At 41.7% G+C, this 15,083-nt stretch overlaps 1 protein-coding gene across 2 annotated transcripts in view; it reads left to right on the top strand.

Moving 5' to 3' along the window:
* SLC47A2 (solute carrier family 47 member 2) overlaps positions 1-15,007 on the top strand; it is a 36,554-nt gene extending 21,547 nt beyond the window's left edge. For both annotated transcript variants that reach the window (XM_024241494.2, NM_001134066.1), the window contains 4 exon segments: positions 12,387-12,519; positions 12,596-12,690; positions 13,280-13,370; positions 14,414-15,007. In XM_024241494.2, the coding sequence (XP_024097262.2) occupies positions 12,387-12,519; positions 12,596-12,690; positions 13,280-13,370; positions 14,414-14,634 (540 nt within the window). In that variant the 3' untranslated portion in view covers positions 14,635-15,007.
* Positions 15,008-15,083: the final 76 nt, after the last annotated feature.

Here is a 15,083-nt window from a genome sequence, read left to right as displayed (position 1 = left end):
TAAGAACTCTGCCTAACCCAAGGTCACAAAGATTTTCTCCTCTGTTCTCTTTAAAAAGTTGTAATTTTAAGTCTTTCTTACATTTAGGTTTATGATCCCTTTTTTTTTTTTTTTTTTTTTTTTGAGATGGAGTCTTGCTCTTTTGCCCAGGCTGGAGTGCAGTGGCACAATCTGGGCTCACTGCAACCTCTGCCTCCCGGGTTCAAGCGATTCTTCTGCCTCAGCCTCCTGAGTAGCTGGGACTACAGGTGTGCGCCACCTTGCCCAGCTAATTTTTGTATTTTTAGTAGAGATGGGGTTTCACCATGTTGGCCAGGCTGGTTTCAAATTCCTGACCTCATGATCCACCCGCCTTGGCCTCCCAAAGCGCTGGGATTACAGGTGTGAGCCACTGCACCTGGCCTCTGATCCATTTTTAGTTCATTTTTGTGTATAATATGAGGTAAGGGTTTAAATTCATTTTTTACATACGGATATCCAATTGTCCTGGCACCATTTGTTAGCACATGAAAGACTCATTTCTCCACTAAATTTTCTTGGAAACACAGTTGAAAATCAACTGACCATAAATGTAGTGGTTTACTTCTGAATTCACAATTCCTTTCCATTGATTTATGTCTATGCTATGCCATTGTGACAGTCTTAATTACTGCAGCTTTACAGGGAGTTTTGTAATCAGGTACTATTAATATACCAACTGTTCTTTTCTGTCCCCAAACTCTTTTGACTCTTTTAGGTCCTTTGCATTTTTGTATGTATTTTAGAATCAGCCTATCAATTCCTACTAAAAAGCATGCTGGGATTTTGAAAAGAATTGTGTTGAATCTATAGATCAATTTGGAGAGACGTGTCATCTTAACAATATTGAGGCCTCCAATCCATGGGCACAGAATGTCTCTAGTTATTTTGAACTTCTTCATCTCAGCAATGTTTTATAGTCTTCAATGGACGAATCTTATACTTCTTTTGTTAAATTTATCCCAAAGAATTTTATTCTTTGGATGCTACTGTGAATGAAATTGTTTTCTTAATTTCATTTTAGATTGTTCATGTTTATAAAAAATCAATTGAGTTTTTGATTATTGATCCTTTATCCTGTGACCTTGTTCTAATAGTTTGTGTGTCTGAGCTCCTTAAGATTTTCTACATGTAGGATCATATCATCTGTGAATAGACAGTTTTACTTCTGCTTTCCAATTTGGGGAGAACCTCCAGTACAATGTTGTTTTGTTTTGTTCTGAGATGGAGTCTCGCTCTGTCGCCCAGGCTAGAGAGCAATGGCACGATCTTGGCTCACTGCAACCTCCACCTCCTAAGTTCAAGCGAATCTCCTGCCTCAGCTTCCCAAGTAGCTGGGACTACAGGCACGCAACTCCGTGCCTGGCTAATTTTTATTTATTTATTTTATTTTATTTTTTTAGTAGAGACGGGGTTTCACCATTGGCCAGGGTAGTCTCCAACTCCTGACCTAAGGTGATCCACCCTCCTCAGCCTCCCAAAGTGCTGGGTTTACAGGTGTAAGCCACTGTGCCCAGCTCTCTAGTACAATGTTGAATCCAAGTGTAAAGAGCATACATCTGAGCCTTGATTCCACTATTAAGGGGAAAGTATTCAAAGTATTCAGTCTTTCTGTGTTAAATTTTATCTGTAGGATTTTCCTAAATGCCCTTTTTCAAGTTGAGAAAGATCCCTTCTAATCCTAGTTTGTTGAGACATCTCACGATTGGGTGCTAGATTTTGTGGAATGCTTTTTCCGCTTCTATTGAGATAATCATGTGGTTTTGTTCTTTATTAATATGGTGTTTTGCATTAATTGTTCTTTATTAATACGGTGTTTTGTATTAATTGATTTTCAGGTGTTATACCTTGCATTTCTGGGATAAACCTCTTTTTTTTTTTTTTTTTGAGACAGAGTCTCACTCCATCGCCAGGCTGGAGTGCAGTGGCATAATCTCGGCTTACTGCAATCTCTGCTTCCCGGGTTCAAGCAATTCTCCTGCCTCAGCCTCCCGAGTAGCTGGGATTACAGGCACACCCCACCACACCTGGCTAATTTTTGTACTTCTAGTAGAGACGGGATTTCACCATGTTGGCCAGGATGGTTTTGGTCTCCTGACCTCGTGATCTGCCTGCCTTGGCCTCCCAAAGTGCTGGGATTAGAAGCATGAGCCACCATGCCCGGCCCGGATAAACCTCTCTTGATCATGGTGTATATATTTTCTGTATATTACTAAATTTGGTTTGCTAATATTTTGTTAAAAATTCTGAGTCTGTGTTCATGAGGAGTATTTGTAATTTTTATTTTTTGTTATCTTGATCTGGCTTTTGTGTAAGGGTAACATTGGCTTTACAGAATGAGTTTGGAAGTATTCTCTCCTCCAGTACTTTCTAAAAGAGCTTGTGAAGAACTGGCATTATTTCTTGTTTAAATATTGAATACAATTCATTGGTAAGGTCATGCGGGCTTTGGCTTTTGTCAGAAGAGTTTAAATTATAAATTCAATCTATTTACTTGGTATAGGTCTATTCAGATTTCCTATTTCTTGTTAAGTTAGTTTCAGTAATTTGTGCCTTTCTAGGAATTTATTCATTTCACCTTAATTGTTTAATTCCTTTGCATGAAGTTGCTCTTCATATTTCCTTTAATTTTCTTCTTTATGGTCAGCAGTGATGCTCTCATTTTCATTTCTGATTTTGGTAATCTATGTCTAACTCTCTTTATTTTTTGGTTTTATTTTACCAAGATCAGATCCTTGGTAAGCGTGGGTCAATTTTATGGATCTTTTCTTTTTCTTTTCTTTTTCTTTTTTTTTTGAGATGGAGTCTCGCTCTGTTGCCCAAGCTGGAGTGCAGTGGCGCGATCTCGGCTCATTTCAATCTCTGCCTCCCGAGTTCAAGCGATTCTCCTGTGTCAGCCTCCTGAGTAGCTGGGACTATAGGTGCCCACCACCACGCCTGGCTAATTTTTATATTTGTGGTAGAGACGGGGTTTCACCATGTTGGCCAGGCTGGTCTCAAACTCCTGACCTTATGATCTGCCCGCCTAGGCTTCCCAAAGTGCTGGGATTACAGGCGTGAGCCACTGCGCCCGGCCAATTTTATGGATCTTAAGAACTAACTTTTGTTTTTATTAATTTTCTCTGGTTGTTTATTTATTTATCTTAATAGGTACATATTAGATGTATATATTTATGGGGTACATGAGATATTTTGATAAGGCATGCAATGCCTAATAATCAGGATAAATGGGGTTTTCATCACCTCAAGCATTAATCATTTCTTTGTGCTACAATCCAATTATACTTTTATTTTAAAATGTATAATAAATTATTGTTGCCTATAATTACCCTGTTGTGCTGTCAAATGCTAGATCTTATTCATTCTATCTAACTATACTTTTGTACCCATTAACCATCCCCATTCCCTCTCCCACTATCCATCCCAGCCTCCAGTAACCATCATTCTATTCACTATCTCCATGAGTTCAATTGTTTTAATTTATGTCTCCTACAAACAAGTGAGAACGTACAAAGTCTGGCTTTCTGTGCCTGGCTTATTTCACCTAACATAATTTCCTCCAGGTCCAAGCACGTTGTTGGAAGTGACAGGATCCTATTCCTTTTTATGGCTGACTAGTACTCCATTGTATATATGTGCCACATTTTCTTCATCCATTCATCTGTTCATGGATACTTAGGTTGCTTGCAAATCTCGGCTATTGTGAATAGTGCAATAAATATGGGAGTGCAGGTATCTCTTCGCTATACTGATTTCCTTTGAGTATATACCTAGCAGGATTGCTGGATCACGTGGTAGTTCTTAGTTTTGTGAGGAACTTCCATACTGTTCTCCACAGTGGCTGTACTAATTTACATTCCCACCAGCAGTGTACAAGGGTTCCCCCTTTTTTTTTTAGACGGAGTTTCGCTCTTGTTGCCCAGGCTGGAGTACAATGGCGCAATCTTGGCTCACTGCACCCTCCGCCTCCCAGGTTCAAGCAATTCTCCTGCCTCAGCCTTCCCAAACAGCTAGGATTATAGGCATGCACCACCACACCCAGCTAATTTTGTATTTTTTTTAGTAGAGAAGGGGTTTCTCCATGTTGGTCAGGCTGGTTTAGAACTCCCGACCTCAGGTGATCTGCCCACCTCGACCTCCCAAAGTGCTGGGATTACAGGCCGTGAGCCACCGCGCCCAGCCAAGGGGGGTTCCCTTTTCTTCATGTCCTCCCTAGCATCCATTAGTGCCTGCCTTTTGAATAGAAGCCATTTTAACTGGGGTGAGATGATATCTCATTGTAGTTTTGATGTGCATTTCTCTAACGATCAGTGATGCTGGGCACCTTTTCATATATCTGTTTGCCATTTGTATGTCTTCTTTTGAGAAATGCCTATTCAGATCTTATACATTTTAGGATTATTTTTTCTATTTCTGTCCATTTTTAAATTGGATTAGATTTTTTTCTATAGATTGTTTGAGCTTATATATTCTGGTTATTAATCTCTCATCAGATTGATAGTCTGCAAATATCTTCTCCCATTCTGTGGGTGGTCTCTTCACTTTGTTGATTGTTTCCTTTGCTGTACAGAAGCTTTTTAACTTGATGTGCTCTCATTTATCCATTTTTGCCTTGGCTGCCTGTGCTTTGGGGGTATTATTCAAGAAATCTTTGCCCAGATCAATTTCCTGGAGAGTTTTCCCAAAGTTCTTCTTCTAGTAGTTTCATGGTTTGAGGTCTTCAGTTCAAGTCTTTAGTCCATTTTGAATTGATTTTTGTAAACAGTGAGAGATAGGGATCTAGCTTCATTCTTCTACATATGAATATTCAGTTTTCCTGGCATTATTTATTGAAGAGACTGTCCTTTCCCCCATGTATGTTCTTGGCACCTTTGTCAAAAATGAGTTCACTGTAGATGCATGGATTTACTTCTGGGTTCTCTATTCCATTCCATTAGTCTGTGTGTCTATTTTTATGCCAGTACTATGCTGTTTTGGTTACCACAGCTCTGTAGTATAATTTGAAGTTAGGTAATGTCATTCCTCCAGTTTTGTTCTTTTTGCTCAGGATGGCTTTAGCTATTCTGGGTCTTTTATGGTTCCACATAAATTTTAGTATTATTTTTTCTATTTCTGTGAGGAATGTCATTGGTATCTTAATAGGGATTACATTGAATCTGTAGAATGCTTTGGGTAGTATGAACATTTTAACAATATTAATTCTTCCAATCCATGAACATAGAATATCCATTTTTTGTGTGTCCTCTTCAATTTATTGCATCAATGTTTTATAGTTTTCACTGTAGGGATCATTCATTTCTTTTTCTTTCTTATTTTTTTCGAGACAAGGTCTCACTCTGTCACTCAGGCTGGAGTGCAGTGGCATGATCATGGCTTACTGCAGCCTTGACCTCCTGAGCTCAGGTGATCCTCTCACTTCAGCCTCCTGAGTAGCTGGGACCATGGGTGCATGCCACCACACCCAGATAATTTTTGTATTTTTTGTGGAGACAGGGTTTCGCCATGTTGCCCAGGCTGGTCTTGAACTCCTGGTCTCAAGAGACCCACTCACCTTGGACTCCCAAAGTGCTAGGATTACAGGCATAAGCCAGCGTGCCTGGCCATCTTTCATTTCTTTGATTAAGTTTATTCCTAAGAATTTTACTTGTAGCTATTGTAAATGGGAATACTCTCTTGATTTTTCAGATTGTTTGCTGTTGGCATACAGAAATGCTACTGATTTTTGTATGTTGATTTGGTATACTGTAACTTTATTGGATTTATCAGTTCAAATAGTTGTTTGGTGGGGGTCTTTAGGTTTTTCCAAATATAAGATCCTATCATCTGGGCCAGACATGGTGGCTCACAACTGTAATCCCAGCATTTTGGGAGGCTGAGGCAGGAGGACTGCTTGAGGCCAGGAGTTTGAGACCAGCCTGGGCAACACAGTGAGACCCTATCTCTCCAAAAAGATTTTTAAGTTAGCCAGGAATGGTGGTACATCTCTACTAAAATAAAAAGTAATCAGGTATGGCGGTGCATGCCTGTAGTCCTAACTACTTGAGAGGCTGAGGTGGGAGGACTGCTTGAGCTCAAGAGGTCAAGGCTGCAGTAAGCTGTGAATGCACCATTGCACTCCAGCCTGGATGACAGAGTGAGACCCTCTCTCTTAAAAAAAAAAAAAAAAAAAAAAAGATGATATCACCAGCGGGGCTCAGTGACTCACGCCTGTAATCCCAGCATTTTGGGAGGCCGAGGTGAGCAGATCATTTGAAGTCAGGAGTTCAAGACTAGCCTGGCCAACATGGTGAAACCCTGTTTCTACTAAAAAAAAAAAAAACAAAAATTAGCCAGGCTTTGTAGTGCAGGCAGTGTAGTGTAATCCCAGCTACTTGGGAGGATGAGGCAGAGGAGAAGTCCCTGAACCCTCCAGCCTGGGCAACAGAGCGAGACTTCATCTCCAAAAACAAAACAAACAAAAAAGATGATATCACCTGCAAACAAGGATAATTTGATTTCCTTTTCAATCTGGATGCACTTTCTTTCTCTTGTCTGCTCTAGCTAGGACTTCCAGTACTATTTTGAATAATAGTGGTGAAAGTGGGTATCCTTGTCCTGTTCTAGATTTTAGAGGGAAGGCTTCCAATTCTCCCGTTTGGTATGATACTAGCTGTGGGTCTGTTGTATAAGGCTTTTGTGTTAATGTTCCTCCTATACCCAGTTTTTTTGAGTTTTTTTTTTAAATCATGAAGGGATGTTGAATTTCATCAAATGCTTTTCAGCATCAATTGAAATCATATGGTTTTTGTCCTTCATTCTCTTGATATATCATACTGATTGGTTTGCACATGATGAACCATCTTTATATCCCAGAGATAAATCCCACTTGGTCATGATAAATTTGGTATGCTAGTATTTTGTTGAGAATTTTTGTATCAATGTTTATCAGGGATACTGGTCTATAGTTTTCTTTTTTTTGATGTGTCTTTGTCTGGTTTTGGTATCAAGAAAATACTGGCCTCATTATAGAATGAGTTTGGAAATATTCCTCCCTATTTTTTTGAACAGATTGAATAGGACTGGTATTGGTTCTTTAAGTGTTTAGTAAAATTCAGCAGTGAAGTCATTGGGTCCTGGGCTTTTGTTTGCTAGGAGACTTATGATTACACTTGATCTTAGCCAAAAGGCTGAGAAGTGATAGGAGACTTATTATTACAGCTTCAATCTCATTATTTGTTATTAGTCTGTTCAGGTTTCAGATTTGTTTATGGTTGCATTTTGGTAGGTTGTATGTGTCTAGGAATTTATCCAGTTCTAGGTTTTCCAATTTATTGGTATATAGTTGCTCATAGTAGCGTTTAATGATCCTTTGCATTTCTTGGTATTAGTTATGTCTCCTTTTTCACTTCTGATTTTATCTGGATCTTTTCTCTTTTTTTTCTTGGTCTGGCTAAAGGTTTGTCTATTTTGTTTATTTTTTCAAAAAAACAACTTTTCATTTCATTGATCTTTTGTATTTTTTTGGTCTGTCTGTTTCCATTTAACTTATTTCTGCTCTGACCTTTATTCTTTCTTTCCTTCTATTAATTTTGGGTTTGGTTTGCTCTTGCTTTTCTATGTTTCTGGCTGGACTCACAGGACACAGACTACTAATTTTGGGTTTGGTTTGCTCTTGCTTTTCTATGTTTCTGGCTGGCCTCACAGGACACAGACTACTAATTTTGGGTTTGGTTTGCTCTTGCTTTCCTAGTTCTTTAAGATGCATCATTAGGTTATTTATTAGATGTTTTTCCACTTTTTGATGTAGGTGCTTATTCCTATAAACTCTCTTAGTACTGCTTTCATTGTATGACATAGGTTTTGATATGTTGTTTCCATTATCATTTGTTTCAAGAAATTTTAAAAATTTCCTTAATTTCTTCATTGACCCACTGGTCATTCAGGAGCATATTAATTTCCATGTGTTTGTATAGTTTCCAAAATTCCTTGTTATTGATTTCCAGTTTTATTTCACTGTGGTCAGAGAAAATACCTGATAGGATTTCAATTTTTTCTGAATTTTTTAAGACTTGTTTTGTGACTCGGGTCTGTCCTTGAGAATGATCCATATGTTGAGGAGAAGAATGTGCATTCTGCAGCAGCTGAATGAAATCTTTTGTAAATATCTATTAGGTCTATTTGGTCTCTAGGGCAGATTAAGTCCAATCTTTCTTTGTTGACTTTCTGTCTGGATGATCTGTCCAGTGCTGCAAGTGGGATGTTGAAATCTCTAGCTATTATTGTATGGAAATATATTTCTCTCTTTAGTTCTAATAACATCTGCTTTATATATCTGGGTGCTCCAGTGTTGGGTACATATATATTTATAAATGTGATATTCTCTTGCTGAATTGACCCCCTTTATCGTTATACAATGACCTTGTCTCTTTTTATCGTTTTTGTCTTGAAATCTATTTTGTCTAAGTATAAACTACTCCTGATAACTTTTGGTTTCAATTTGCATGCAATATCTTTTTCCATCTCTTTATTTTCCGTCTATGTGTGTCTTTGTAGGTGAAGTGTGCATCTTGTAGGCAACAGATCATTGGGTTTTGTTTTTTATCCATTGAGCCACTCTATGTCTTTTGACTAGAGAGTTTTTAGTTCATTTACATTCAATGTTATTATTGTTAAGTTAGGACTTAGTCCTGCCATTTTGTTATTTATTTTATGGTTTGGTGGTCTTCTCTTCCTTCCTTCTTGTCTTCCTTTTTGTGAAGGTGATTTTCTCTGGTAATATACTTTTTATTTTTTGTGTATCTTTTGTAGGTTTTTGATTTGAGGCTACCATGAGGCTTGCAACATTATTTATTTATTTGAGACAGGGTCTCGCTCTTGTAGCCCAGGCTGGAGTGCAATGGTGTGATCTCAGCTCACTGCAACCTCCGCCTCCCGGGTTCAAGTGATTCTCCTGCCTCCGCCTCCTGAGTAGCTGGGATTACAGGTGCTCACCTCCACGCCCGGCTAATTTTTGTATTATTAGTAGAGACAGGGTTTCACCATGTTGGCCAGGCTGGTCTTGAACTCCTGACCTCAGGTGAGCCACCTGCTTTTGCCTCCCAAAGTGCTGGGATTACAGACATCAGCCACTGTGCCTGGCCAATAATCCATTATTTTTAAACTAATGACAACTAAATATTGATTGCAAAAACCAACAAGCAGAGAAAATTAAGACAAACTTTAACGTCATCCCCTGCTGTTTCTTAACTTTGTTGTTTCTATTTATATCTTACACTATGTCTTGAAAAGTAGTTTTTTTAATAGATGCATCTTTTAGTCTTCTGCTGTTTATTTCAATGACTTCACACTAATCTTTTATCTATTTATTTTTTAACTTTTAATTTTTTTTTGTAGAGACAGTCTTGCTATATTGCCCAAGCTGGTCTCTAACTCCTGGCCTCAAGCAATCCTCCTGCCTTGGCCTCCCAAAGTGCTGGGATTACAGGTGTGAGCCACCATGCCTGGCTCACACTAATCTTTTACATTCTTATCCTTTTACTTTATTTAGGTATAGTTTGTTCTTCTTTACTAGCTTCTTAGGGTAGAGTATTAGGTCACTGATTCGAGACCTTTCTCCCTTTCTGATATACGCATTTGAAGCTGTACATTTCCCTCTAAGCATTGCCTTAGTGGCATCTAATAAATTTTGATGTTCATCAAAATTTTCAAGTTCGAAATATTTTTAAATTTGTCTTGTGATTTATTCTTTATGGTTTAGAAGTGCATTTAATTTCCAAATATTTGGGGTTTTATTTCTGGCAGGCATCTCTAATTTAATTCTGTTGTGGCCAGAGAACATACTTTGTATGAATTCAGTCTTTCAAAATTTGCCAGGCATGATGGAATGTGCCTGTAGTCCCAGGTACTCAGGAGACTGAGATTAGAGCACTGCTTGAGCCTAGGAGTTCAAGACCAGCCAGGGTAACATAGCAAGACTCCATCTCTTAAAAAAATTTTTTAAAGTTTAGTTTATTGAGATTTGTTTTTTGGCCTACCACAGGTCTATCCTGGAGAATGCTCCATGTGAGACCAAAGGAATGTCATTGTGTTGGTTAAGTAACTTGCTTAGACTGATTCTGTGACTCCTATCTCCTCTACAATGTACAGCTGCTGATCTCTCTTGCTCAGTTTTTTCCCCCTTGTTCTTATTTTTAAGTCTAGCTTTCTAGTTTAAAATGTTCTTTCTAGGATTAAACATGTCTGCAGAGCTTAGTGTTCAGTCAATTACTGGTCAGAGACTGTGTTCAACACCTCTGATAGCTAGCAAGGCTTCCATTCTCTGCTGACAGATCCATGTGTGGGCTAGAGACATATTCAGAGTTCCAGCTGTTTTCAAGTGAGTCCTGGCTTTTACTTTCTTCTGGGTACTACTGGTCTCTTCAGTCCATGTGGACAGGCTCCATTGTCCAGGAACATGTGGGAGGCTTGGTCTCTGCTACACCATATGCACAGCCTCTGGTCAGCTTGGGATATGTAGAGAACTTACCAGTACCTCCCCACTCCCTTGGCTGTTTTACCTCATCAAACTCCCTCTTAAATCCCCGCGTAGTCCACTGGTCGATGGCTTCTCCTAAACAGGCTCACAACCTCAGGCTAGCAAAGCCACTGGCCCTTCCTGCCACTGAAATTGCCACTTTAATTCACAATACTCTAAATCAGAGTTTCTCAACCTCAGCACTACTGGCACTTTAGACCAGATAACTCTTTGTTTGGCGGGGGGAGGGTGGTCCCCTGAGCATTGTAGGATGTTTAGCAGCATCCTTGGTCTCTACCCACTAGATGCTATAACAATTTCCCCCACCACACCCCCACAGTTGTCACAACAAAAACATCCCAGGATTTGTCATCCCCATTTGAGAAACACTGGTCCAGGGTACATCAATCATAGTTTGGGAGAAGTCTTTTTTAGCCAAAAAAGATCATGCCATGACATATAATAACCAGAAATATACATACCATATTACAAAGTTCAAGAGGCATACATCTCCTAACCCCAGTGCATTACCTCTTTGTTCAAATGTGTACAAACCACAAAATACTCCCCACCTCTCACAGGAACAAAATAAAAATAACCAAATATCTATTGGCCAATAATCCTGACCAAGGATGAGCTGTGCCTGTAGTTCAGAAGATCTGGAATCATGTTGGGAAAATGAGACTAATGAAATAAACAGTACTTTTTCCAGAGCAATTATCATTTTTGAGATGAGACATAATCACAGACAGCAGTGGGTGAGGGCTGCTTGTCTCATACGGAATAAGCTAACAACCACTGTTTGCCATGCGTGGTAGGCAAAATAATGGCCCCCAAGTTTCAATGTCCACATCATAATCCCCAGAACCTGTTAGTGTTTCAAGGCAAATGGGACTTTGCAGGTGTGATTAAGAATCTGGAGATAGGGGGATTATCCTGGGTCATCCAAGTGGGCCCAATGTAAATACAAGGGTCCTTAGAAGAGGGCGGCAGGAGAATCAGAGGAGATGTGAGGCTGGAAGCAGAGGCTGGAGTGATGTGGGGCCACCAGCCAATGAATACAGAAGGAATTCTAGAAGCTAGAAAAAGCAGAGAAACATTCCCAACTAGGGCCTTCAGAAGGAACAAGCTCTTGATTTTGGCACAGTGAGACCCAATTCAAACTTCTAACCTCCAGAACTGTAAAATAAAATAATAAATTTGTGTGTGTGTGTGTGACCAAGTCTCGCTCTGTCGCCCAGGCTAGAGTGCAGTGGGGCATCCTAGGTTCAAGCAATTCTCGTGCCTCAGCCTCCCAAGTAGCTGGGATTACAGTGCCACCTTGCCTGGCTAATTTTTGTATTTTTAGAGATGGGGTTTCACCATTTTAGCCAGGCTGGTCTTGAACTCCTGACCTCAAGTGATCTGCCCTCCTCAGCCTCCTAAAGTGCTGGGATTACAGGCATGAGCCACTATGCCCGGCCCAAATTTATGTTATTTTCAGCCACTATGTTTGCAGTAATTTGCTACAGTAGCCACAGGAAAACACCACACCACCTCTGTATCATGTGAAGTTAGTCCAGTCTCCCAGACCAACTGGTTGCTGGCCACCAATTCTACCTTTACTTTCTAGGGAGGCCATATGGTGTGGCGGTGAAGCCTGGGTGCTGTAGGGTTGTGTTCAAAACAGTTACTTCTGTGTAACATGGACAAGTGATCTGACCTGTCTTGGACCGCCACCCTCAGGGAAGAAAGGGAGATAAGGGCACCCATCCAGTGCTGTGAGAACTCAGTGAAGCAATGCCATGCGAATGGCTTAGCACAGTGCCTGCTGCATGACACCTGCTCTTAGTCTCATCATCATGACCCTCTTGCCCATTTCTGTCTCCCCTCCTAGTGTGTCTATGGCGGAGTTCTGAGAGGAACTGGGAAGCAGGCCTTTGGTGCCGCTGTGAATGCCATCACATATTACATCATCGGCCTACCACTGGGCATCCTTCTGACCTTTGTGGTCAGAATGAGAATCATGGGTATGTGGTGTGAGGAAGTCGGGAGAGGCCTGGGTGGTCGTCGGACCTTGTTCCCATCATCACTTGTCTCCTCCAGGCCTCTGGCTGGGCATGCTGGCCTGTGTCTTCCTGGCAACTGCTGCCTTTGTTGCTTATACTGCCCGGCTGGACTGGAAGCTTGCTGCAGAGGAGGTAAGTGGGTCAGCTGACCCTGGCCACAAGACACACCCTGCACCTGACCCCAGCAGGTGGAGTGACTACTCAGCCAGAAATGCCCAGAGCACATGAGAACTTGGCAGCAGTGTGGTATAAGCTGCAGGTTTTTTTTTTTTTTTTTTTTTTTTGAGACGGAGTCTCGCTCTGTCGCCCAGGCTGGAGTGCAGTGGCACGATCTCAGCTCACTGCAAGCTCCGCCTCCTGGGTTCACGCCATTCTCCTGCCTCAGCCTCCCCAGTTGCTGGGACTACAGGCACCCACCACCACGCCCGGCTAATTTTTTGTATTTTTAGTAGAGACGGGGTTTCACCGTGTTAGCCAGGATGGTCTCCATCTCCTGACCTCGTGATCTGCCCACCTCAGCCTCCCAAAGTGCTGGGATTACAGGCGCGAGCCACCATGCCCAGCCTTAAAATGATACTTTCTAAAAGCCCCACGACTATGAATACATGCGTATATGCTGCTTCAGCTTGCAATGTTTTAAAAACAGAGAATGTGAGGCTAGCAGTGAAGGGGTGAACTGTTGAGCTGGCAAGTTGACCCAATTGAGTTCTTTCTCCTTTAGGCTAAGAAACACTCAGGCCAGCAGCAGCAGCAGCAGAGAGCAGAGAGCACTGCAACCAGATCTGGGCCTGAGAAAGCAGTCCTATCTTCAGGTAATACTGTCACCGCTGTTTCTACTTTGATACACATATAAATGTCAGTGGCATGTTGCTCTTGTCTGCCCTCTGTGCCTCATGCAATTGGAAACTGTACAAGCCCAAGCTATTTTTCTTCCCATTATTATGAAAATGATGTCCTAAGCACCAGGAAGACAACAACAACATCTATTGTCTAGCAGGCATGCAAGTACCAGGCCCCACACCAAGTCTTTGGCCTTGAGAGGCAACTAGATGTATGCCCATTTTCAGATGAGGAAGTGAGGCTGAAAGAACTTAGGTATTTCCTCCCTCATCCCACAACTTGTAAAGGCCAGACATAAGATCTGAGCATCAACCCATCAGATTCAAGAGCTCATGATCTCCCCCACTGAACTCTGCTCAAGACGGAAGGCCAACTTTTAACCTATGGGGAGCCTGGCTTGTCAGCCAGCCTGGCTTGACTCATTGGCTTTGGGAGGGCACCTGCTATCCACCTCTCTCCACCCCATCAGGCAGACAAACATCTCTCTGGTTTGTGCCCAATGTCCATGTTATGAAGTGATGGCCCCAGCTCTGCCCGAGGGCTGGTCCTGAGTGCTAGGTGTGTGTGCAAATGGCCCAAAGCTCATACAGATGATGTCTCCATGACCTCATCCATCCTGGGCTAATCCTTGATCAGACAGTAGTGAGCCAGCTAAAACTCTGGGAGCGTAAGTTGTCATGAGAGAATACGGTAAGACATGATTGTGTTTCCTACGTGCTTTTGAAGCCACAGATCATCACAGGGCCAAGTGCTGACAAGAACACTCCTCATTAGATCCTAGTAGTAAGCGTTATCTGCATGTGAAATTCACAGTTTAAGATGCTTTCCTGCATATCTCCTCCTCTGATCTTGCTTGTAAAGTAGATAAAGCAGGTATTTTTCTATTGTATAGGCATCATCCTTTGTGAGGTGTAACAAACACAGACAGGTGGTTAACCTAGGTTTCCCGATTCCAAGGCCAAAGCTCTCCCTCTGACCCCTGACCTGCTGAGTTTGCTCTTGTTTGCTTCCGCAGTGGCTACAGGCAGTTCCCCTGGCATTACCCTGACAACATATTCAAGGTCTGAGTGCCATGTGGACCTCTTCAGGACTCCAGAGGAGGCCCACACCCTTTCAGCTCCTACCAGCAGACTATCAGTAAAACAGCTGGTCATCCGCCGTGGGGCTGCTCTGGGGGTGGCATCAGCCACACTGATGGTGGGGCTCACGGTCAGGATCCTAGCCACCAGGCACTAGCAAAGAAGCTTGGAAAGAGAAAGCCAGGAGTGGCTGTCCCCAGTACGCAAACACACCATGGTCTGCCCTGCAAAAGCACCAATGGGGTCCAGTGCAGGTGGACACTTTGAACCACTCCTCAAAAAAAGAACTTTGGCTGATTCCTTGTGGTGACACTCAGAGGGGTCTGAACAGAGCAGACTTGACAATTCTGTTCTGGTCAAGCTGGAGTTTTCTTCTGTGACCTGGACTGCTCTACAGAAGACATCAGCCAACTGCACGAGTCAGAGTCCAGGGATTGCCACTATTATGAATAATGTAAATGGCTTCAAATGGGAGACTGCAGATAAAATCACAAAAACCACTGTTACATTAAAGATTACACATTTCCTAGGCACAGCCTGCTGCTCAAGTCTGTCACAAAGCCTCTGTGAAGCTCTGAGAAGGGGACCAGTGGGCCCTGTCCAGGC

The sequence above is a fragment of the Pongo abelii genome, chromosome 19 (genome assembly GCF_028885655.2).
Source record: "Pongo abelii isolate AG06213 chromosome 19, NHGRI_mPonAbe1-v2.0_pri, whole genome shotgun sequence".
Classification (NCBI taxonomy): Eukaryota; Metazoa; Chordata; class Mammalia; order Primates; family Hominidae; genus Pongo; species Pongo abelii.
This window is presented reverse-complemented; position numbering and strand designations above follow the sequence as displayed.